This window comes from Lepidothrix coronata, unplaced genomic scaffold (assembly GCF_001604755.1).
Source record: "Lepidothrix coronata isolate B3197 unplaced genomic scaffold, Lepidothrix_coronata-1.0 Scaffold104, whole genome shotgun sequence".
Taxonomy (NCBI): Eukaryota; Metazoa; Chordata; class Aves; order Passeriformes; family Pipridae; genus Lepidothrix; species Lepidothrix coronata.
The window spans coordinates 1,700,346-1,726,230 of NW_016690284.1; the positions used below are offsets into that span (position 1 = coordinate 1,700,346).

Below are 25,885 nucleotides of genomic sequence, written 5' to 3' on the forward strand. Positions count from 1 at the left end.
TAGCAAACCAGTAAGCATCTTTGGTCAGCTTGTAAGAGGTCCTGCTAACAAGCTCTGAGTGATCATCCTGGCAACCATTTCAAAATTCCAGCATAGTAGGACTGTAAACTTTTCCTTGACCAGCAAACATTGATTTAGAATTTTAACTCAACTGCTTGTAAACATACTCCTTCACACAGACACTAAGACAGCCAATTGTCTTTTTATTTCTAATGGAACTAAATTACATGTTGCCATGCGGTCAAGGACAAAAATGATAATAATTAAAAATCTGATTCTGTGTAAAACCCCTTAAGACCTATATTTCAAGCTGGACACCAACTCCCTTGCAATGAGTTATTTTCAACCCTTAACCATCAAATAGTATTAAAAATAAGAAAGCTAGTCTAAAACAATGCCTTCCTAGTGGATTTATCTTTTTATCACCATCTCTATTAAAGGAGTTATATAATTTGAACATAAGTTACATGTTCTAATTAAATTTTCCCAGCATCAGTTTAGATCTTCTGCAAAGTTGGATAATACAGGCTGAATTAATAAAACTTCTGAATGCAATTTAAATTACCCAGATTCCATGGTCCTAAAGAAAGGATCAAGAAAGCATCTTTAGTAGCAGGCTGCTCAGGCTGAGCAGCTAATGGGACAAGGTTCTAGTGACAGTTTACTAAATCAGTTGGAGATTTCATTTTTTAATGTGGCATGGCATTTGTTGAACAGGTCCAATGCAGGAAGTTGGAGAAAGACACTGCCATTAGACAGCTATTGAACCTGTGAGGAACAGTTCTTAGCAGGCTCTGAACTCCCAGCGTCAAATACACCATAAGCTATAGAGGACAAAATAAACAGCTACACGTTCATTTGGTATGAAGAGTTGCTTCTGTTTAATGTCATTAGGTAACATCACTTGCGATACTACAGTTTTATATAATGATGTAACATCCATAAGTTTCTACATTTCCAGTTTGAGACAAACACTTAATTTGTGCCTTTTTTTTTTTTTTCCTTTTGCTGAAAGTGCAAGAGAGGTTTATATAAAAGACTAATTGAGTGAATGGCTGAATTGGGTACTAAGGCTGTATTCAAGTTGACTTAGCTCTGCAGTTCAGCAACTGCTTAGGCATTTGATTTAACAATAACATTTCAAGTTTATACTTTGTATTAACAGAAAAACCTCTGACACATCACCACTGGCCAAGAATGTAACTGTTACAGTCAGTTGTAACTAACTGATTTAAAAATCTGTAAGTAAAGAGGTTCTTGAGGAAAGACATGTTTTTCAAGAGTATTACCTCACATTAATGGCAAGAGGTGGTGCACCTGTTCTCAAGGAGTCTAGGCATGGAGTGAAGCCATTATTGTCTTTTTGCTTTCTAACATAATGGAAACATGCTACACTACACCATGCGACAACTCAAACTGAGCAACAACAACATTCACTGAGACATAAGCAAGAAGCCTACCTGCTTGTTCCATTTGTCTGCCAAGCCACCTTAATAGTAAAGTAATCTTAGTAGATTTCCCTCCCTGAAAAATGCCATATTAGCACCAAGACAACTGTTAGTGTCCACAACTACCTCAAAGTTCTGCAAGAAGTTTTTCTGCTTATCTGACTCTACAGTGTAGGCCTCTAGTACTCAGGGCTTCAGCAGTGCTGTCACAGACCCCGCAGTCCCTTTATTAAACATTTATGGCAGAATGATAATTTTACTTTTAGTGAAATAGACTAGTATTAGACTCTTTTCCTCTACATACAGTTAAATTTTTGTGGCTCAGAGACCAAGCAATGTGCCCAGTCACCAATTAGAACTGAGTAGCATCCACTCAACTTTACAGCTGGATGCTGCTGTGATAACAGGCAACAGACCTAGCTGTTCAAGGTGTGGAGTTTTAGCTACTAATTCAACTCAGCTGAAGGTAACACCTCTTCCCCAGGTACATTAAGTTCCTATATTTTGGGACAGTAAGTGCTACATAAAAGAAAAATGATGCTCATATTTACAAGACACGACTTAGTGCTGTTAAACTCTTCTATAGAAGATTGCAAAGAATTAAAGTAAAGTTAACATCCACCAATATGAATTTGGGTTTCCAGCGTGAGTCAATATCCCCATTTGCTTTGCCCTGAATTATCATCTTCACAGCATGTTCTTTGAGTGTTCATGCTTTAATCCCCCTGGATATGCTTTAGATTGCAGACATCATGGAACAGCAGCAAGAGTGACAGACAGCAAAGTGAAACGTAGAAAAATCATGTTGAGAAGAGGTCCAGTTATTCCTTTTGTCCTTTTCTGGTTACACCTAGCATGATGGAAAGGAATTAGTGTTAGGATGGCTGTAAGCTATAGCCTTAGGCTGTAAGCTGTAGCCTTATGCTTTAAACTGGCTTAGAGCCACTGAGAACAAAATTAAAGCAATAAATACCAACATTTGTCTTTTGTCAAAAGCTAGACAGTATTTCAGGGGAAGACAGAGTATGGAAGAGTAATAGATTTGCTGGATCAACAGTTCATGTTCTCTAGCCAATGGTGTAAAAGCTAGAATTATGTTAGTTTCTAGTAACAAAAGCTCTTCTAACAGCTTTTGATTAAAATCAGAGTAAGCCTATAACAGCCTTATTCTAATTTTACTCTGATTCACCCAGAGTCCAAACCTGCAATTATTTAGGTGACTGAACTTCAGAAAGATGTATAGGGCAATGCTAACATGTATGCTAACATGCTCCTACAGATATCTGAAAATAGTAAGTCAGCCCCTTTGAGATCTACAGCACATATTTACTCATTAACTTTCCTCAAGGAAAGGAAGTCTAGATCTACTGTGGCGTTGAGATTTAAGTCTGTGGAAGAAAAAAGTCTTTATTTCTAAGAAAGCAAAGCTGTCTAGCCTTAGACAAAATTCAGCTATGTACAAGTCTGAGCAGAGGCACTCTAGCAGACTTATTCTTTTAGGGACCATTTGTCATACTTTGGAGACCATTAATGTTAAAATACTGTAGTTTTAGCCAGCTCTTTACCAAAGATTTCCTCAATCAATTTCAGAGAATGATGTAAGTTGTTTTATTAGTGGAAGACGTACCTGATCTATGCAAACGGGTTGCCAAAATTATCACCAAAATGATCAGAATGTAGTTTCTGAGATTCCTTTTAAGGAAAGAGAAATAAGCTGTTAGCGGATTTCCAGGTTTTACCAGATTACTATGCATGGCTTTATCAGGTAGTTCATGTTACAAACACCTGGAAAGAATACCTTAGAGTCTCTGTTAAATGCACATTAACTGTACTGCTTTAACAAGAGAAGAGGGCTCTAAGCTGTCTTAGCAGTTAACCCAGTAAAAGGCAAAATATCTTTCAGAAAAGCCATGTGTGGTTACTGAACAGTCCTTTAGAGCTGAGACAGGGGAGTCACATTGAGATCTCTTTCTAGAGCTAGAAGTCTAAAGTCAGTATTCTGGAGTTGGTTCAGAATTTCCACCAGGGGCTTCAAGTGCTGTGTCCCAAATGGAATAATGTGGTGAAGCCACTTCCTCGCCCAAGGAGTACTGAACATGGAATCTCCCATACGTTCAGCTAGGGAGTTGCACAATCCACATTGCTCAGTCTACTCTAAAGAGAGGTAAGTACAATTGAAGTGGAATATGTCTGCAGCTACGTTATTTTATATATTTTTGTAGAAGCTCCCGGTACTGAAGAACTTTCTGCTAGCGCTTGCAGCTTGGGGAACTGGTTATTGAGCCAAGCCAAATGGAATAATACTTTGTTAGCCTTCTTGCAACAAATGCTTCCTATTAGATTACATATTAGCCTCAAACATGCAAAATGTTTTTGTTGTAAGGCCGCTAAAGCCAGAACTAAGCCAGTGTTCAAATATAGGTACCCCTGTAATTAAGGAGGAAGAAAGGTTCTGGGTGAGTTTTTGTGGTGGTGGTGCTGGTTTTTTTTTTACTACTTACAGATAAGGAACTGAAAAGATCTCTTTTAGCTTGACTTTCAAACAGACCATCAGCCGGCAGCGCACTTCGCCGAGGAACAGGCTTTGGTGGTTCTAAGAAAGAGAGAGATACTCCTAAAATCACTTAACAGCTTTAGCCAGTACTCAGCTCTGTTTGTATAGCAATAACAAAATTCATATAATTAGAAACACAAAAAAACTTATATTGAATTTGCTTTGAGTGACCTCACAGTTTTAACTCCTGCTTGTCACTCACTAAACTTAGGCTAGATGGAAATTCTAACAGTGTACACACTTAAGTGCACCTCGTTCTAGTCAAGTAGTTTAGGCACTAGGAGACAGTGTTTAGCCAGTGCAGTTGATCAATTCTTCAATTTGTTAGTAGAGACAGTCCTTCAACTCTCTGCTTCACTAACCATTAACTCAAATGTTTGGTTCTATGAGCAGCCACCCAATGAGAAGAGAGGAGAAAAGGAAAAAAAAAAGTAAAAATGTTACCAGGCACTTTAGCAGACAACTCACTAGCTTCCATATCATTATGATCTGCACTATCTTGAGGAATACCTACTTTACAACTAAAGTAATTGCTGAAAGCTCCAGAAGCACCTGAAAGGCTTTGCTGCTCTCCTCTCCTTGCTGGTACTGCAGGTGGCTTTGTCAGCTGGAAGTCTTTGAACATTTCCTTGATATCCTTCATCTCTTTTTCTCCAAGTGGATCCAGAGCAATGAAAGCATCACTCTCTTTCTTGGATGGCTCCTTCAGTGGTGGAGTTCTGGGTGGTGGCTGAGGTGGGCTGGTTGTTGTTGACAGGGAGGGCAGTACAGATGGTGATGGAGTAGGTAGCGTTGAAGATGCGAACATACCGCTCTGGAAGGGATTTGCAGCACTGGATGGCTGTGACCAAGAACTAGATGGGATTTGTGCTGGCTGTGGCCAGAGACCAGAAGATTGAGTGGCTGCTGGACCAAAAGATGCAGATTGGTTCCAGCCTGAGGCTGCTTGAGTACCGAAGGCAAGTGGTTGAGTAAATCCTGTAGACTGAGCACTTATCATAGACCCAGGAAAGACTGATGATGTAGTCTGAGTGAAGGAAGGTGTCTGTGTAGTCCATGCTGATGAATTTACTGGCAAGCCACCTGGGGGGAGATTGTTGTTACAAAAAAATTCAATCATCTGAAGACCACAAGCAGGAGTGTGAATTCCACAGAGGGTACCAGCAAAACATTTTCATGTACTGTTTGCAAAAATCTCTTGGTTTACACTTACAAATCAAACCATTTGGGGATAAGTAGGGGTGGGAGAAGAGGGTTAATTTTTTACTTTGCTGCATTTCAATGCTGGAAGAACAAAACTGAGGTTGACATAACAGAAGGAGGAACATAGTAATAGCACAGAAGTGACAGGTGCATTTGCCGTATAGTTACTTCTGTGTAAATGATTATTAAGGCTCTACAGCAATATTACCCTGGCCTTACAAGTTTTGCTTGGCTCAGTTGAGCCTTGGGTACCTGAAGCAGCAAATTACTGTCAGAGTTAAAGCACAAGCCCCCAATCCAGTTAAGAATTCAGAGTTTAGACCTCTATTCACAGAATTAAATAGTTTAGGACAGATTAAAGGATTAGAGGATACAGCTCTATACAAGAAATAAAGTAAAAACTAGAACCCCTGTTTTGATGTTAACAGATAGCTCAGACTGAAGCAAGACTTTCACTGTGTAAACTAACCTAGACAAGCCAATGAATGTGCTGTGAAGAAGTCCGGTGGACCAGTTAGTGCAGGTCCTGTTTGCGGCATTGAGCTCAAGCTAAGCCTCTCTGTAGTTGGCAGAAAGAAGTCTGGGCTGAATAAGTCATTCAGTGCAGTCTAGGAAGAAAAAAAGTTTTTGTGAGATGCCACAGCAGAACATATGTAGCACGATCAAGGCTTCCTAGCCCAGAGCTACAAGCTTTTATTTCATCTAAAGCAGAGCAGGGAGCTTTGATGTATCATTTAGACACCAAGTATAAGAGTTTCAAACATCACTATTTTGTTCATGCCTATGGAGATACATGGCATTAATTAGGTATAATATATAGTAGTCACAAGTCACAGCAGAAGAGTAGGACTTGAAATGACTGAATTATTTGCTATCATAATAAGCTCCCCTCTGCACCCCACCCCTTTAAACACTATTGCTCAGTCTGCAGTGACCCCTACAATTGTGGCAAGGCCAGCAACTGAGTTTTGCATCATTTTAGTACAAGACAAACAAAGCTGACCCAGAGCTACCCTGTGTCTAATTGGACAGGTCATTGAGATTGCCCTCAAGAGGCAAATACTCAGAAAGTATATTAATCTGTAAGTTAATACTAGTAGCTCACTGTTATGAAACCATAGGTTAATGGGCATACTGCTGTCATAAAGGGTTCAGGCATTATATTAAGTGTCAATATGCTTAACAGCATACTTACCAGACCTTTATGGAAGTATGGCAGCATTAAGGAAGAAAGTATAGAATTTAGTGACCATAGGTACTATGAAGCATTCATGAATATTAAAAGGTACTACGGCTGCAGAGAGGTTTGAGTAAGCGTGGCAGGCAGAAGAGAAACAGATGTGCTGTGAAGCTATTTAGCCAGTTACACAGTATGAAGAAAGAAAAGCTTCCTTCACCCAGCTTCTCCAAGTAAAAGCATGCATATCACCATAAATTACTTGAACATTGTTCACCTTGACAGATCTCCTTCCTCTTCCTGGTTTGGTACTCTGTGGTGGTGGGCTAATTGTTATAGACTCATGTGTCATGAAATGGATATTGTTTTCAGAATCCAGCTTTACTCCATTCTGCAGAGATAATCTTTCAGAAGGACAGTTCACAAACTGGTTTGATGAGACTTTCTTAAAATCTGGTTCTCTGTCTGGTACCTCATCTGGAGTTCTTGCTGCAGACTTATTCTCAAGTGGCCACTGGCTTGTTAGTGCTTCTCGTTTGCCAGTTCTATTAGAAATCTGGTCAAACTGTTTACCAAAGTAGTCAGCATTACCATTCGAAGCACCATTACCCACTGATGTCAAGGGACTCAGACTTTCCTTCTTCTGATCAGGTATTAGAGAATCAAACGAAGGCAGTGCAGATTGGTCTGGCTGTGTGAAAGGATCATCACTGAAAGGGTCTGGATTAGGTGTGGGAAAGAAGCTGAGATTGGCAGAGAAAGAACTCTCAGGCAAGAAGGGTGGCTGTGCCTTTGGTTGTGGAAGAGAGGCTGTGATGCCATTCGAGAAGAGATCCTCTTTTGCAAAAGTTTGTTTGGTCTCAATTTCAGAATTAAGATCCACTAACAGAATCTCTTTAGCTTCCTATTTGTTCAGAGAGAAAAATAAGGTTAGTTTTATGTAGGACTTGCTGCACGGTGCAAAAGCTCAAGGAAAATAGCTGCAAAAGAAGACATTCTAGCATCCAATACATTATACTAGTAAATATTCAAAGTCACACAGGCAGGCACTGCTGTCTGTAGTCAAATCACAGCTACTTGCTTTCTGAAACTCAGTACTGAAAGCACCTTTTTACAGATCCCATAGTTAAATATCGGATGCTTGTTCTTCAGTCTAGTGAATGTAGTGTCATTAAGCACTAATTATGCCTAGGCTTTCACTTGAGTCAAGAACCCCTGTTTGAATTCTAGTTCTTAGTTTTGATAAGTTGTCAAATCACACAGTCTTAGTGGGACTTCGAGTTGCAGTCTCAATTTCAGAATAAGATTGTAGAGCTACTTGCCAGTGAAATATGTTAATTCTCCACCAAGCACGCAATAGAAGGGTAAGGCTTGGTCTCTATAGCTGGTTTGACAGCACCAATTGTGTCATGGCTGATGGTGGCTTACAGTGCAGGATTGAAAGTGATAGGATTTCTGGGCCATACTGTGGTATGACAAGGTTTATGCACACTTTTGTGCAATTAGGCCAAATTCTGAGCTAGACCTACAAGAATGTTAGTTACTCTAGTTAGTGAGAACTTCTATAGCCCTACCCCCTAATACACTAATGATCATTAGAGAGATGTCTCAGTAAACATTACCTATTACTAGGACTAAGTTTGCTTTCAAAGCAAAAGCCAAGACAGTAAATCTAGACTCTACTTACTGTGGGACTGCTCATATCAGGAGGTGTTGACATATCCCCGAACAAGTCCATCTGGTCAACTACCTGAGGCCAGAAATATTGAAATAATTGGTATCTGTTAGAGCTCTTACAAGAGCAAGAATCAAACATTATGCATATTTACTGTAAATGCATCTAAAAATACTGCCTTTCCCATGCAATATGGAGACAGCCAGTAAAGAACTCCTTAACAGCATCAGCATAAAGTTCTATAATTTAACCTACCAGTTTCATTTTTTCAGCTTGATCAGCTTCGCCACCGTTCTGTAATAGAGGGATATACGTGTCAGCAATAACTAGAATATCAAAACTAGCCCCAAGCAAAGGACTTACAGGTTTTAAAGAGCAAGTGATGGAAAGAGGAAGCATGAAGGAGATGACTACTCAGTTCCATACAACCCTTTTAGTCCCATTTCAATGTAATTAGGCATCTGATATTGCCTCCGTAATGCTGATAGTGTAAAGAAAGTCAAAGCTAGTTGTGGTGCAGCAGCACACCTAATCAAGAGAGGCTGAGTTGGGGTGACTTACCTCAGTCTTACTTGCTTCTTCACTCTAAAGAAAAAAAGAAGGCTTTTAGTACCAAGATATCATGTAGAATATCAAAAGTCTCTCACTTTGGAGGAGGTTACCAAACCCAGGTAATCAGACTGCTGGCACAGCTAGCAACAAATAAATTCAAGTATTCCTGGGTTTAGACAGACCTCAGTGTCAAATCTTAGAAGAGCCCAAAACTCAGAAAAATTGAAGAAAGTTTTATTTCTATTCAGAGTAATGCCAATGCTATATTTTTGCTCACCTTTTTATTTTCTTCTTCTTCTTTCTTCTTCATATTATATATTAGTTGGAAGAGATCCTTAAGATCAACAACTAGAGGCTCAGCCTGAAAAAAATGTAGATTTTAGGCCATGTACTACTTTCCCCTGTACTTCTACTGAAGAAATCTGTGCTGCAAGCCAAACTTTCCTAAATGATGCAAGACTTATGTTGAGATAACAGGAAAAACAAGAGTTTAAAGGCCTCTTTAGTCTTTATACAAGAGAGCTTATGCAGAATCTAAGGGAAATGGAGTACAATCAGTTTAGAACAGTTGTTAACTCCACAAGAAAAGTGGCTGTATTTGTGCTAAGCCTGCTATGTTTTTGCTAAAAAGCCTGGAGTGCAATACTTCAAAAGTTCATGGCAAGTCCTAGAAATGCAAAAATTTATCCAAGTCTTCTGGCAGTCTCCTGAGAGGAAAAACATTTTGCATTTGTCTCTTTTTTACAAACTCTAGCACTGAACCTAGAGAAAGCTTCTACAGATAACACTACATTTATTTTAAAAAGCATACAAATAGCAAATGAGCAAGGCCAGCATAAGGCAAGATTATTGTCACCTCAAATGCGTAAAGCCGAGACCAGCTTTAAATGGGATCTGTGTCATGCTGACAGTTTAATGTGAGTTAGAAAGCATGGATTTTCCTGCACATCCATTAATAAGAATGTTGTTGCTGAGAGGGTGGCAGGTTCAGCTGTACTGCTTTGGAACTTTTGCTTTAGGCATGCAGCAGCTGTGTCAACATCTACAATAGGACAGGTCCCCCTCTTCAGCCACTACCACTGGCTCAAGCAGAGAATCCACTGAACAGATCTCACTGTTTACATCTGCACATCATCCTCTCCTAAATCAAGGGTTTTAGACATGCAACTGCAGGAAGAGCCATCTAAAAAGTTATCAGCTTTAACAAAGAGTACAGCTACAGCAGACTAGAGCTCCAGAAGTCCTTACTTCTCAGCTAGAAAAGTTTGTGTCAAAACCAACTAGAAGCAAGTTGAGAGCTGTCTACAGGTTGGCTGAGCTTAGAGGCTGGCAAGCAGCATGCCATGGTGAAATGAGGGAACAGACTACAGAGTACATACAAAAGGCTTTTGTACTTAATCTACAATTCCAGTGAAACCAGTACAACACAGAACATTTATAAACTAACGAAACAGGCTTAGGAGAGGGTCTTCTATATTTGCTAATGAAATAATAACATGCTACAACAAGGAGCCACTCAGTCCCACCTGTAGTGGGTCTGAAGCTGCCAACAGGTTCTCCAGGAGGGCAGGCAGGGATGCGTAAAAGAAATTTCTAGCTTTGAAGTCTTGATTCATCATTATAGTGACTGTTATAAAAACAATATAATGACAAGCTAATAAACAATAGATGCCTAACTTCAGGTTGTTTATGATATTACTTGATTCTCAGGAGTATTTAAGTAGCTTGTCTGCACTACTCTTTATGTACAGAATCTCCTACTCTTCTTTCAAGAGAAACCTTGCACACAGGAATTTTGCATGGGAGGAACCTATCACAGAAGGATCTGAATCCCTCACGGATGCAACTCTAGGAGGACCAGGCCTGCCATTCACTGGCTGCGGAATCACTCTTGGAATTGAGTAAGTGATTTCTCTGCACAAGACAAAGTACTACAAGAGCTAGACTAGTGCAGTTCTATATTCCTGTTAATTCTGATTGAAGCTCTGGCTCTTTTACTCAAGAATTAGCATTCTCACTGAGAGATGCCCATGATAATGGCTCTGTTCATCTCACTAATGACTTGCATGGTACATGGACATATTAAGCATTGTTAGTCAGGGTAAGCAAGACTACCTGAGCGTTTTTATTTTGGACTAAAAAGAAGCTGTACAAGACAGAAGCCGGTGATGATACAATCAATTCCTATGGTCCTCCTCCCCATCTGTGCTGGTATTCCCCATAGGAATTTTGTAGGATTACCAGCAAAACACTACGCCCTTATCACATATTAAATGTTTACACAATACCATTTTTCATAGCAAATGGAAGAGGGTGTCTGATCCCTACCTGTTGTGCTGTTTTTATGGCAAAAAATTGGTGCTGGCCTTCTCCTCCACATATATAACCAAAGGCACGATTGTCTGTTACATCCCGAGCAATAAAGGAGATTTTGTTTACTGGATGCTCGTGCTCTATAACCTAGAATTGGGAAAAAAATAACTATTGGTTTAAATTGCAGGAGATACAACAGCTGCTATTCTCTGTAGTTAAAATGATCGAGACTCTCAAAAGGCTTCAGTTCAAGTCTCAGATTTCCCACCCTTTAACTAACCAGCTTTCTTTCTGGCAGGAGGTTTTAGCATTACAACCCACTTCGCAAGACAATTTTTATATGTGGAAATGGGGCACAGTGTCACTAAGGAATCTAGTTCAGATTGGTCTAACTTCCAAGTATCTCACTTGTTTTAAGAATCCCATTAAGAAAATGTGTTATATCTTACCCCAGTTTTCTCATCTATTATCTTGATACCAGAGAGGGAGATGTTTACCCAGATCTTCTGTTTGTGTTGACCCTGGGAACGGGCTGCCACTGCCATTCCCTAAAGAGGATGAGTATCAAAATATCGATGAGACTTCTGTAGATGGAGTTTTAACTTGTTCCCTTGTATTCCTCATGGGCCTATGGCTGTGACCTTATTAGTGCTAATCCAGTTATTCCCATGCAACTGTAGAGTTAGAGCAGCATTCCTCATGCAACATATGCCTGCATAGGTTTGAAGTGATACTCAGAACTAGTCTCCTTTATAAGCATTTTAGAGCTTTAAAACTTATTTTAGTTCACAAAACTGCTGCAGTGGCAGCATCTTTACCTGCTTTTCTGACCTGCTTTGAAGGTATGTGAGTGTTCCATACTCTAGAAGTAATAGTCTTTGTTGCTGTAGGGTTTCATTTATTTTTTGGTTTATCTGTATCTCTTGGTGTCACCATTGACACAGAATGTCAATTTGTGCTTTGAGGTCAGTGTTAAATTGCACAGCATTCCCCTTCTCCCCATCCAAAACCCAAGCTCACCATTTGTGATCAAATCCATGCTACTAGCATTCACATTGGATGCCTACAGACCCAAAGGAGTGTTCCCAAGCTATTGGAGAAACATTGTCCTTTGAGACAGGGATTACAGCTTTAGAAGTAACATCCATCTAGGATGGTGCTGTTATTACTATGTTACCATTAAACTGTGTTTGAAACTGTGCCAAAGTGACCTTAGCCTTTTGAAAGCTAACCGGAGCAGGTTCCTTATGTGACAGCTTAAGCCCTTACCTTCAGTTTCATCATTGAATCCTGACTCATTTTGTCTCCTCTTGCCTCTGGGACATCATCAATGCCAATCAGTTTAGCTTTGTATCTTACACCATCACCTTTGAATCTAGCCAAGAGAGATTCATCTGTCTTTTCTGGCCCTGGAGACAGAGAAGAGGTCTAGTGGGTCTGTTTGTTTGTTTTAAAGTTGTTTTTTATCTTTGTTAAGAGATATGTCTATGTTGTGGATTTGAGATCTTTAAAAAATATATACCATATAAGTACATGGTAAAACATTCTCTTCAGTAGAGCTGAGTAACAATCCTTACCTCTTTCAGTCCTGTGTGCACTGCAAGATGGTTATTCCTTTAAGGTCACAGTGCTCTTGCAGAATATGGCTCAGTTCAAAGACCCCAGTGCTTAATATCTGGGAGGTTCAGAACAACTGTTCATCGTTTAAAAGACTAAAATATTTGTAGTCAAAAGCCAAGTAGATACAGGTGTTAAGGAAGAACAACAAGCAGAAGTGTTTTTTCCCATGACCATACAGGATGTTCAAAAAGGCCTTCAGGTGTTATCTCCTTGTTCTGGTGTAGGCAGATTTCTCCTTGGTGTGCAAGAACAATCTCATAGTTCCCACACTAGAACTTTCTATCAGCACCATCATTTGTCTACAACAAGTCCTGATACTCCTGTCAATCTAATCACTTGGGATTTTAGCTAATTTGTTATTTCTGCTGTTCCTGCTAGTAGGAACTGCTTGCTTTTCTTCTCTGTATGCCCAATATACTTTAAGTATGTATTTTTATGGGAGGTAATTATCTTTACACGATCTAATCTATCAAAAATATATTATCTGATCTACAATAATTTTCATGGAATGAGTTTTCTAGCTTCTCTGGACTAGAATCTGTGTCCAGCACAAACTCCTCTCTCTGGAGGGAGTGGAAGAGTCAAGTTCAGTTTCAGACTGATAACTACCTTGATGGTCCAGGGTCTGGTCACCTCCCCAGGAGGCTTTCATGACTCTGGGCTTTTGCTAACTTCCCAGGCTCAGCAAATGACTCATTTAACAAATGGAACTGAGAGCTTTAGAACTTAAGGTTAGAAAAAAACTTTTAAAACTAAAAGCCTACCTTCTGGTTAGGTTCATTATACTAGCTTATTTACTCACTCTTCTAGTCAGCTTGAAACCTCAGAGTGAATTTAGCTATAGTGATAGAGTGATCTTGGTTTAGGCAAGTGTAAAAGATTAAGGACACTAAATAGAGGAGATTTTCAAGAGGTAAGCATTACTTACCTTTCTTTTTTTCCTTCTTTGAAGATTGTGCTTTTGGTGGAGCCTGTTGTTCAGGCTGGCTGGTGGTGGTGGTGGTAGTTGTTTCAGCTTCGGTAGACATGATGAAACGGTGGCCAGTTATGTTTTCTGTAGTTTTAAAAAATGCAAATAACTATTAATAGGCAGACATTATATTTTACCTCGAAGAATAAATATTCTTATTAGACCTATTAGTCTAGCTTAATTTGCTTGCTAGGGCCTGAAAGCATTATGGTGATCATATAGGAAGCCTTGACATGGCAGGCTACAGAGATCACGAAGTTATGGCCATTAGGTGATGAACCCTCACCTCAGTAATACCTAGACAGTGGATCACACAGACCTACATCAACAGGCTGTATTCAGGCTGTATTTGCATCTACCTGTTAAATCTGTCAACGTTTAGCTTTTTTACCCTTTAAAGCTATTTATAGAGTCTCACATATTTTGCTCTATTCTTCTTCAGCACTGCTCTATTCTTCTTCAGCTACAGCTCTGAAGCAGGATATTTGAGAATGCAAGAAACATTTGCTAGGATCTGTTCCAAACACCCATGAAGATGACACCAAAACACCCAAAAGAAGCAAGCAGATATTATTCATTTTTCTATAACTAGCAGAAGTCTGAGGTTATACCACCCAACAGGTAAAACCAAATAATTTCATTAGGTTGTAGGCAGACTGTTCCAGGAAAAACACAACAAAACCACAAACCACCCCCCCACACACTTGTCTTAACAGTAATCAAGTAACCTTCAGGTTTTCAAAAAATCATGCAAGTCGACAAGAAACTATGGATGTTTAGAACTCCACTCTATGCCATGCAACCCTTTTGCCTCTGAGACAGAAATTTAGAAAATAATCTGCCGTCACCATGTTTTGTTCCTACACAGCTGAAGCGCTGATTCACACTTACCAAACAGATTAGCTTTGACTTACTATCCAGAGTGGCTTTGTAGAGTTATAAAGATCATCTATACCAACCGGAAAGAACTAGACATTCAGATCTGCTACAGAAACCATGCTATCAATCTTCTGTCTGGGATATTGCAATGGCTTCAGTTAGTCTCTTGACTAATGAATGAAGTCAAGAAATTTTTTATTTGATTAAGTAGTTGGGCTACCCTCTAATTCCCCTTATATCCAGGCAAGGAGCCACAGATCAAGCCACTGCTTTTCTCCAGCATTTGAGACACACTGTGTTTGCAGACACAAGTGCTGGAGCATTGTATATCATCTTGCATTAGAAGTTTGTTATTCTCAACAGCCTAGTTCTCATTTGCATTAGTTACAGTTGGTGCTTTATGCATTACTTGAAATTCACTTTCAGGGTTTTGTTCTCACTCCTGCCTTCCACTCTTCCTCAATTCACTACTAAGTCAATAGCTACAGACTGACTCACCCAGCTTGCCACTCACTGAGTAATGGATATCAATGCTTAACTGATTCTTAAACTAGGAAGTACACAGATTCCAATATGTTAAAGAGAGAATTTCACTCTGAAAGCCTCCATTTTCATTTAACCAGGAGAGAGGCCTTTAGGCTGTTAATATAAGCAAAATTAGATCTAGCTGCTTAACAGATAGTTTGTGAATTGCATTTAGCATTGCTCAAGTAAATCAACAGAGATAAAAGCACTCATATGGCCAAGATCTGTCAGCTATACCTGTTCTTCTCTGTAAGCAACTTGTCTGGCCACAGCTAGGGTACATTTGATGCAAGGGAACAAAGGTGTTGTTGTGAAAGTTTCAAGTGGTTCTGAGTAGTAATAAGTGTCAGAGGAAGAGTTTATATAGCAAGCCATGGTTATTTAAGAAATGTTATCACTGAAAGAGTGGCTTGTGTGCCCATTCTGACAAAGGATCAAGGGGCTTAATAAAGCCAACAGGGATTTTGCAGGATACTTGCAACAGTGCTAAAATGGATTGTACCTACTGAAAACCTGCATTTTAATTAGGTAAAATGAAGCCTACTCTAAAACTAGACTAGCTTGCCTGATAGTATAGTTTTGGGTGGAGATGGCCTTTAGACATAAGCATAGGGAGCCTCTCCCTAGATTTATCAAGTCCTTCAGAAATAGAGATAAAGGGAAGAGTGTTAAGGTTGGATCAGTAGTTAACTAACCACCACCATTTGGAAAGTTACTGTTTAGAGAATAGAAGGAAAGGGCCCAGAAGAGACAGAGCCAGGACTTGCTGTCAAGAAGTTGAGTTATAGCTTTAGGATATTTTGCCCACCTCTATGCTGGAAAAGAAGAAACAACAATCTTGAGGCAATGAGTCCTGACTGTCAGTGATCCTGCTTCCTCAATTTAATTAAGTAGAGCTACACCAGCTCTGGTGTTACACAACTACAATATCTCATGTTGAAGCAAAGTTAAGAGGTATTAACAAGTAAATAACCTAGGAAGGAGCAAATATGCACAAGCAAGACCTTACTTTGGCACCTGTAAGGTGGGCAGCTGCCATCTTTAAGCTCTAGGCATCTCTAGTCATCATTGTCATCTACCTCCTTCCTAGGGAAGCCAGACCACTTAGAACCACACAGCAAAATAACCTAAGATGGAAGAAGACAGGCAGGATTACACATAAGTCTGGCTGAACCCTTGCAAATACCCCGTCTTACTACGAAGGCCATTTTCAGTGTTAGAAATTAAATTTTAGATTAGTGAGAGCCTTCTGACCAGTTTACAGGACAAACTTTCATATTTGAGATCTGGCACAGCTCATCTCCCCTGGTGAGAGTTCACAGTACATGACAGTTATTTGTTGTACCTCTAGAGAGCTCAATGTCTCTGAGAATCATCTCAGGAGCAAAAGAATTAGTGAAAATAAAGAATGCAAGGATAGACAAAACTGATCTTAATATCTGGTCATATTTTAAATACCTACTTCGTGACATGGGAGTTAAGCCACAAGACTAGCACAAAACTGCCTCAGGCTTTAACTTAAAATTTCACTGGAATAGGGAGGGCAACATTACATAGCTTAAGCTAGCAGTATTCTAGTCTGCTGACCGTAAAGGAGTCTCAATCACAACTAAATATGGATTCTGTGCTTCAGACCTAAGCCAAAGCTTAGCAAGATCTGAAGAACACTTCAGTTTGTCTTAATGGAAAGTTCTGGTGTGCTCTACATGCAAGTAACTAAAATGAAGTTAAAATCTTCTGTTTGTAGATCTTGCTATTGCTTAGAGACTTCCTTTCAAAGTACTCAGTTTCTTAGTATTTCCTTATTCCGGCTGCACGTGTAAAGCATTATTCTATCACACTTCAATTTTGAGTTCATCTCAAAAGAGTCAGCCAGCAAATATAACAAGATTAGAGATGCATGTGCTTTTATGGAAGGATCCAAGGGCAGTCATGATTTCAGACATATTACCGCAGTAAAGAACAAGATCATTTCCACAGCAACTATATCAGCACTGTTGAATTAAAGAAGTTTGAATCTGCTCCACGTAGATGAGTCCATCTTAATAAGTAGATAAGTCACATCTTAATTACTCACTATGCAACTGTATGATCCATCTTAACTACTATGCTAAATGCACTGTTTCAAAAGCCTAAGACTACAGATTTACACCTTGGGAGAAGTGCCCCAAACTCACAGCTGTATCAGTACATACACACCATACGCATTTTTCTCATCCACTTTCCAGTTTACTCCAGAAAAGTATTATTAAGAGACCACTAGTAGAATCTTCCTCCTTTCCTACAGGGATGCTCCTTTGAAGTATGAGAGGATCCCTCCTTAGGGAAAGACCATGTCAGGCCCTTAACACACAGTGCTTGAAGCATGACTGTTACATACTGCCTCAAGTCAGGCTACTCTCAATTCAAGCACTGTACTTCATTTCCACACGTCTACCTTAGGAAAGCCCAGTCTTATGACTTTTGGCATACTGTGCTTTTGGTGTTTTCTCTGAACTCTCTACAGGAGAGCTGTAAGAAATGACAAGTCATCCTTGAAATACCTGTTTGTTAGCAAGACTTGGAAGAACATGCCAAACAATTTTGTTGAGCAACATTTAGTTTCCCTTAGTGATGCTTTCACCGATATCCTCTATTTGAGCAAGGGGTGGCAACACAGTGGATACCCTTAATGATTATGTTTTTGTCCTGTGCACAAGGGAATTGAGAATCTTAATTATGGCTGTAGTCTGTCATGGGAGTAAGGACTGAACAGTAACCTCAACAGACAGGATTTTTTCCCCTCAGCAGACAAAGACAAATGTCTCAATGTTGATGAGAGATTATCTGAGAAGAGGTTAGGGACACCTAAAAAGTCAGAGCCAGATAAGCTAAACATCTGCTCAGAAGTGTAATACTTTGTCCTTTTCACAGCTTGTGCTCCTTCTTTGTCCCTGCAAGTACATGATTCAGCTTAAAGAGTTATTGCATGTAAATATTAACCTCAAATGAGAATCTGCAAGGCCAGGAGAGGACAAGAAAAGCTTTTACTGCCAAGTGCGATACAGCCTGTTAGAACGAAGTATTAAGAGGAAGCACAGCAATAGTTCAAGTGTTGAACATGATTCTGAGGCAGGTTGTTCCCTCCCCCACGCACTCTTGGAGGGTTAGTTAAGTTCTTCTTGTTAGAAGGTTGTATCAGGACCTGCCCAAGGTATTCTTAGAAATATCTCTAGCCATCAAGTAAACCTGTTTTCAATAAACAGAAAACTCATTTCAGTAAACCCATTTTCAGAAGGCTTATAGACAAGCTTTCCACTTGAGCAAATTCAAAACTTTAGTTTTTAGGCTAAGAAAACAGACTAAAGGCTACACAGCAGTACATAAAATGACTAGCAAGAGTCAAAGATGTAAAGCCAGATAATTTACTAATAATGGACCATTTTGACTGGCAGAGTTCTACCCATGTTAGAAGTATAATAGTGTATTTATGTAGAGCACCAGTATGAGTGACTGACATTTGCGTCTAACAACTTCCCAACTGCTATATTTTCTGCCTAGTTCCTGCTGCAATGATAGTACCCCAGCTAGCCTTGAGAAGCACTAGGCATGCATTATTAAATCAAAAACATTAATGTGCTAATCCGACTTTTGCTTTCTAAACAAGGTCATTCATCCTGAGGAGTCAAAATATAATCTTAAATGTTTTATTTCATTACTAGAACACCCACTGCTCTAGTATCTGACAGTGTGTAAAGAGTTCAAGTTAAATAAATGTTCTGTAATGTGACAAGAGATTATAGTGATTTTGATGGAAAATTCCAGATGTTTGTTCTGATGCAAGCACTACCATTACTCTGTTTTCTCTACTACAACAATGAAATTTTTCTCTTAGGAACCAGCACATTCAACAATTAATATACAGGAGAAGTAACAGGCTTATCTACAGGTAGGTTATATCTGACATGTTCACGCTTACACATAACAAGTACCTTCTTGAAGGCTAGTGGTAGAAGTAAGTTCACAGACAGCTTGGGAACTGTTTCCCTCCAGTTTTTTTCATGTCTAGAATGCAAGAGCAGCATTACTTGCCAGAAAGGTGACTGAATACAGGTTCTTACACTGCAGAGGCTAACCCAAGGTCCTGTGGTTAGTCTTATAAGAGAGATAACGAAAAGGATATTAAACTACACTGCCTGGCAAGCGAAGCTATCTGTCATTCCCACAATTCAGTAAGGTCTAGATTAGCAATGCACCCATCACTCGGTTCAAAGAGCCTGTTTAACTGTCCTATTTAGGCTGTAGGTAGGTAGAAACATGATTTATGGCTGAGATCATTTGCTTGATATCAGTTAAGTCAGGTACTCACCTGCTGGACAAGTATAGTAGAATAACAGGATTTTATTTTAGGGAACATCTTTTGTGGAACTTGCTTTATGCCCTGTCTTCTTACCTAAAAGAGTGCACTGACACTTTGCTGAGGTGTAAAGGCAGACTTTTGCTAAGGACTTCCTCTGTCACCAGGAATACCTGTTTGAAATAAGCTACAACAGTACTTACATATTGCAGGATACAGAACATAGTCCATCCGTCTTCCTCACATACAACCAGTAATGAGAAACAGGGAAGGGTGGCTTGGTAAGACAGAAGTTGCCTTGGACACATTAGGGAACACCTCTTTCATTCTGCTCCCTTTCCTATTACCAAGTACAAAGCTGATAAAGACTTTAGTACGCTAATTAGTCATGTCAGCTACAGATGTACCATTGCTGGTGCAGGATCATGTCTGTGAAGATACACAGACATTTTACCATTCAGCCAACTTGCCAACTGCTGTTTCATCAGTTGAACAGAACAGTCTGTTCTCATCACATCACTGCATAAGTCTATTCTGAGCTCTTTGGTTTTTAGCAAGAATGCAGAGATTTAAACTTAGTTCCCGGAAGTGTTTTCTGCACACTTGAATCACAGCCAAGAGAATATCACTAAGTTAGCAGCTGGAACTGAACAGGTTGCTCAGTTCAAGTGGTGCAACTGGACTGGTACTTTCTGTCATTCTACTGTGCTTTTAAGCACATGATTTTTGATAAGATAATCAATTCTCAACCCAGCTAACACAGTAGCTCTATTTTGGATTTTATTTCTACTTCTCATGGGAGTAAAAACAACTGTTGCAGGAATGTTAAAACAGGGGGCTCAGGGGAAGTATTGACCAGTTTAAATAAGCTGTAGCTGATGAAAAATTTAGAGCAATATAAACTAGCAAGTGAAAAGCATTTAATGAGCTAGTGCTACCTGGTTCCCTGAAGACTTGATGTCAAGAGAAACTAGCACTGTCATAATCTGAGTTATTTTTCAGCCAGAAAGTTCAGCGTCCAAAGGTAGTGTCTAGTCATCTAGCTAGACCATCTCAAATTATGAGTTGTTCCAGGAATAAGACAGCATCTTGCGATGAGTCTTGATACCAACCTTTCCAATCTCTGTTCACTGTCTAGCATTCCAACCTATTAATTTTTTGGATTAAGGACCCCCTTCACTTTTAGTATGAGCAATAACAGCATCTCAGCTCCAGATCCTTCCTTTAGAAAGAAATTGACAGGTATCCCAGTATGCCTTTTCTTGATAGTGATTAATTTGGTAACACAGATTTATTATTAAATTATATACTGGTATTATCCACAAAAGTTTTCTTCCTGTAAGTCTTACAGAAAGGCAGAATGTTTTGCAATATGCTAAGGGGCCACTTTTCTATACCACTCTCTCCAATTCCCTGTTTTGAAGCCTCATAAATCAGTGCACCTGAGCCAGAGCTCATCAGTCTGTTCTAGCCATGGCTAAAGAAAGCATCACCTGACTACTCACAGAATGAGGAATCTCAAACCATGTAGCTGCAGTGCCTACAGCTCAATCTTCTATCAATACTCCTTGTTGAGACTCACTGAAGATACCAAACAACCTGGAAGCAAAGAAGTTGTTATTCAAGGCAGCAAAGAAGTTGTTATTCAAGGCAGCAAAGAAGTTGTTATTCAAGGCAGCAAAGAAGTTGTTATTCAAGGCAGCTAGTGTTTACTCAGATGCAACTGAGTTTGAACTGGACAACAAATCAAACACTTCATTTCCAACTGCACTTCTAAGGCCCTCCTGCCTGGAAGGCCTGTTTCTGATCTTCTTGTTAGTTAGTATAGTAAAGGACTCTTGCCAACAACCATGCTTTTCACCCCTCCTTCTCAGAGCAGGAACTTGACACATATTGAAGCTGTTATCATAGGTTATTTCAGCTGCATGCTGTTAACTGTCCACTGCTGGCACAGTTATCCCCCTTTGCAGTTTGGGTGTGTGCAAGCTGTACTGAGACAAATTACATATGTTCTGCACAGTTTATGCTGAACTGTGTTTTCTTACCTTTTCATAAATGTATCTGTGTAAGAAATAGGATTTTCCTGTGTTATTCTTGATTCACGCAACCTAAAACTAGGTAGTCATGGCCACACCATTGAGTGCTGCAGTTTACTACCCAGCCTGATTATCCTATAAGAAGCCCATCATTAAATATTCATTTCAGCAGTATTTGAAAAACACTCCACCTAGCCCTCAGAGAGTGTACCTCTCATTCCATAAATTGTAGTAACAGTAACTGTCACAAGAGTCACTCCATGCTGCCTCTTGTAAGAGATGCAAATTATGTTCATTATGTGTTATGAGAAGACTGATGAAAATTCCGCTTGCACCTAATGAGGATAGGCTCTTCTACAGCAGTTTCAGTCCTGTTAGGTATTATGAAGCATACTGCTTAGTATTAGGGTTACTCTTGCCTTCAAGGTTAGTCATTACAAAGGCCATCAGCTCTCCTTTGTATATGCAGAAAGAAAGGCAATGAATAACTAATCAAGACTCCAATCTAAAAGGGTGGTACAGAAAGATCTATATCAGACATTAGAAAGGATTACTCAGGATTTTCAGAGCTCCACTGCAGCTTCTTCAGTAGATGTCCTACTAAACAGCTAGTAAAGTTTCACAGATGACTGTTCTGCGGTAAGTTTCCCTATTGGTAATTGTAGTTACACATACTTACAATAGATATTAGAAGAAGTACTTTATTAGAAGTGACATTACTGCTCCTAAAACCAGACTATAAAGTAATCCTGACCAGGATTTCTCTAATTTCACATCTCTATGATGATCTTGAAAGCATGTTATAGGAATGCCCCATTCATGAGAAACACGGAAGAACAAGTGTCAGATCAAGAGTTTGTCTTCCATCAACCAGGCTAGATGTTGTTTGCAGACAGATCTATGATTCAAGCTACTAGAAAACTAGTCCCTACTCATAGAGTGACCTTCGTGCCTTCCCCTAAAGCACAAATGACCATGTTCTGAGAAAACACAGAAGAGATCTATAAGGTAGAAACACAAGTTACAATACTAGCACTACATCCTTAGAGCTCCCAAGTACTCTTGTCCCTTCCCAGGAAGAAAGTTTCACCCATAGGCTTACTTGCTCTGTTGAAGAGATAATCCTCATCAAGTATTTCCCCTCTCATTTTATTGCTTCAGGATACAACATGAACTGACAGAGCAGCAGGAAATTCAGCTTTAAGGCCAGTAATCTGTCCTTAACTGGCCCTGTAATGTCTGAACTTTGAGATTTAAGTGTACAGCTATGAAGCTGTATTAAAAACTTTCAAAACTAATTAAAAATTCCTGCAGGTATTTGGGATTAAAGATCTGCAAGGCATTTCAGCTGAGACACTTCATCCTCAAGGACTCCAGAGCATATGCAAGACAAAATCTTTCAGGTGAGGGAGACTAGAATGGTCTATGTCCCCATCAATCAGGGCTGAGAAGTGCTAGTTGGGAGAAGATGCTTTGTTCAGCACTCAGCTGCCCAGCTTGTGTAAACAAGGTAATCCTGTTGAAACTGGTACCTCTTGTTTATTGACTAGACCTTCCACTGTGCTTCATCCAGCTTCTTTATAGCCCTGAGACCCTTGAACCCAAATGCTCAAAATAAGGTTTCTAAAGTCAGTTTGTCTTGTCACTTAGGATACTTGGATACCTTATTCTATTTGATCTTCCTAACACAACCTCAAGTTCTGCTTCTGTGGAGTCCATGCTGAGGCTGTGGAGTAGCAGCTTATGTCTGGTTGCGTTTCAGAGCAGAAGCTCACTAAGACCTCTTAGCATCTCCCCCATCCACCTCCTGTGGCAGCATCATGATTCTACTAACAATCCATTAGTCTACATGCAAGATCTAAGATTTTTCTTCAAAATCCTTGCAGATTACAACTTACATCCATGCTATCTCTCAATTTATTTTGTCAGAGTCTATCCAGTAAGGAGGATCTGCACCATCAGCATTGTTTCCAGAAGAAGCTTTCTCTGGATGTGGAATTTATTGCCTCATTGTACAAGCAAATTCATGCTTCTGTAGTACTCAGAATATTGCTGGCCTTGCTGAATAAAGTCCACAGGCATTCCCAAGGACTGGGTTAATCTAGCAGGTCACACAAATGTCCTAGCAGTATAAAGTTTACCAGGAAAGGAAAGCATCAACGGGAGAGAAAAATCTATGTGTTTGGCAACAACACTCAATGACCACAGTATATTGTGCACTTTCATTACTTCATATCTCAAGCTATAGTTTTTATTCTAAACATCCTTTAATTCTTTAAGCATTAGCCCTTGAGTCATCCTTCCTTGACACTAATTGCATTTATTTGCTTTCCCGCAGAGACAAAAATCTACCCTTTGCATATATTATGCTTAGACTGTTTTTTTTCATATCTGCTTGTGAAATAAAGGCCTTAAGTAAGAATTATAAAAGTATATCCATAGCAGCTACTAGTCTGCAGTGTTATGCAGGTTATGCAGGTACCTTGATGAGCAATACTCTACTCAGAACAAGTGGATTGTGTACTGCAGTTTGATAGAAATTCTTAGCAATGTAGCAGAAAGCTTATGTTAGATTGGACAGTCATCTCTACCTTCACAAAAAGAAACTGATGCCAGATTTTTGGTATTTGGCCCATCCTTCCAACCAATAGTTCTGAGCACAACCCCTGGTGCTCATCCAACAGTTTTGTTTAATGTAAGAGCACAAGAGATGAGAAGTACCATAAGTCACAGGACTATCACTAGCATTATAACTGCAGAGCAAGTCACTACCAGACACAATGACATATTTTCAATTTAACATCGCCTGGCAAGACTTCACAGCCAACTGGAATACACAGCTTCATAATTAATTTTCTGTAATTGAATCTGCATCTCTATTTTTTCAACTTACACAGGTGTTGCCATCCCCAAGCATACTTATGCCCATTCTTTAGCATACAGTGGGTAAATCTAAACCTGCATGCTCTCAGATTTGGTTCATTTTGGGCAGCCTTTTAGAAGACTTCTGAAGCAAAAATATAGCCTTTTAAGGCAAACTATCTTCATTAAGAGAAGATTTAAACAATTTCCCATTCACAAAAGAAGAAAAAAAATCAAGTTAATCTTACCTTACCAGTGGATTTGCATGCTTTCCTACTAAGTGTTCAGGTAATCAGACTCAACTTTTCTGAGGGGTAAAAGCTCTGCTACAGGGACACCCAGCTGAAGATGAGCTATATTGGCAACACCTGCATTAATCCCATCACCCAGTGCACGGACACTACACCAATTTAAGTGCAACCATATGATTAACTTAATGACACACCACCTGAGAAGTCAGTTTCTCAGTCCAGGTAGAAGATTCATTCTAGATAATCCATGACATCTATAGCTATACCCATTTACCATAGGCAGAAGTAGCATCCTGAAATTCATCAGCAGACAGAGGGTGCACAGCAAAGATACTCCATCCAAAACCAAAACAAAACCTAACTCTATCTTCACAGCATCCTGTGCTAATCTCTGCTGCTAGAGAGATTCTTTCATAAAAGGTGTTTATGTGAAATTTAGTGTTTATACATTTAATTTTTACTATATTTAATGATTTGAATCCTCCTCCTCTACGCACAAAACCGAAACTGCACGTTTATTTTGCTTTGCGCTCCTGCCTCCCCCCAGCCGCCAGTCCTGCCCGAGCCGGGAGCACGATACGTGCGGTTTCCACCCCGCCTCGGCCGGGACACGTTCCCGCGCAGCCCGGGACCCTCCGTGGGGCCGCGACTGGGGCAGCCCCATCGCCGCCGCCTCTCCGGCAGCGGAATCCTCCGGCGCCTCTTCCTGCGGGAGATGCGGGATACGGGCAGCGAGCGGAGATGAGCCGAGCCCCGGCCCGGCCGCACGCAGCCCCTCCGGCGCCTCATCCATGTTAGCGCCCACCCCTCAGGGTATCATCCCCGCCCTACCACAGCCACCAGCTGTCACGTCCTCCTGGGAAAAGCTGTGCCCCCTCTTTCCCCGGTGACAGTTCCTTCTCCCTCTCATCACCCACCCCCCCCCCCCCCCTTCCCCTCCCTCTGCCTCCCCGGGCTGTGCTAGAGCCGAGCCCAGCTCACAAAGCTCCTTACGGGTTAGATCCGTGCCGCTCCGAGCATGATCCAGTGACCGTAGCCGGTAGCCTGACTGGGACCGCGGGCCTGGTTAAATATTCTGTTGCACTATCGCCTTCAGATTAGTTAGCCACTCACAGCGAGCGATATGGTTTTAATCAGATGCTGGCAGCTGAGGACTACCCAGGAATGCGCTATGATGTTTTTGCTGCTTGGTCTTGGCTACTCCCCCTCAACGTGTCGGTTCTCACAACATTAACTCCTTACGAGCCGCCGGCTCCGGCCCCTGCTGCGGGAGTGGGAGGCAGCTGGGCCCGCACAACCCCGGCACGGAGGGGCGGGAGCCCCAGGAAGGACACGCGGGGAGGGAAGCAGGGTGCGGTGGGAAAACGGTGGACTCCGCGGTGTCAGGGAATCCCGTGACACCCACAATTTGCAGGGCACAGGTACTTGTCCTTCTCAGGCAGCAATGGGCCCAGCACGCTTTTCTAGAAAACGGGTCCCCTTCA

The 25,885-nt window shown here is 40.4% G+C and overlaps 1 protein-coding gene across 2 annotated transcripts; it reads right to left on the reverse strand.

Annotated features, from left to right (window-relative positions):
• Positions 1 to 857: 857 nt before the first annotated feature.
• On the reverse strand, positions 858 to 25,599 carry DAB2 (DAB2, clathrin adaptor protein). 2 transcript variants are annotated; one of them, XM_017823609.1, is made up of 15 exons: positions 25,395 to 25,599; positions 13,471 to 13,596; positions 12,192 to 12,331; positions 11,372 to 11,470; positions 10,938 to 11,069; positions 8,887 to 8,970; positions 8,619 to 8,642; positions 8,313 to 8,351; positions 8,070 to 8,132; positions 6,660 to 7,286; positions 5,675 to 5,813; positions 4,517 to 5,085; positions 3,950 to 4,041; positions 3,076 to 3,140; positions 858 to 2,298 (listed from the first exon to the last, which is right to left on the reverse strand). In XM_017823609.1, exons 2-15 carry the CDS (start codon positions 13,568 to 13,570, stop codon positions 2,270 to 2,272), a joined length of 2,202 nt encoding a protein of 733 aa, XP_017679098.1. In that variant the 5' UTR covers positions 13,571 to 13,596; positions 25,395 to 25,599; the 3' UTR covers positions 858 to 2,269. The 2 variants fall into 2 exon arrangements, with proteins under 2 accessions (XP_017679098.1, XP_017679099.1); XM_017823610.1 differs by having other exon boundaries at positions 4,555 to 5,085; positions 25,395 to 25,598.
• Between the last annotated feature and the right edge of the window lie 286 nt (positions 25,600 to 25,885).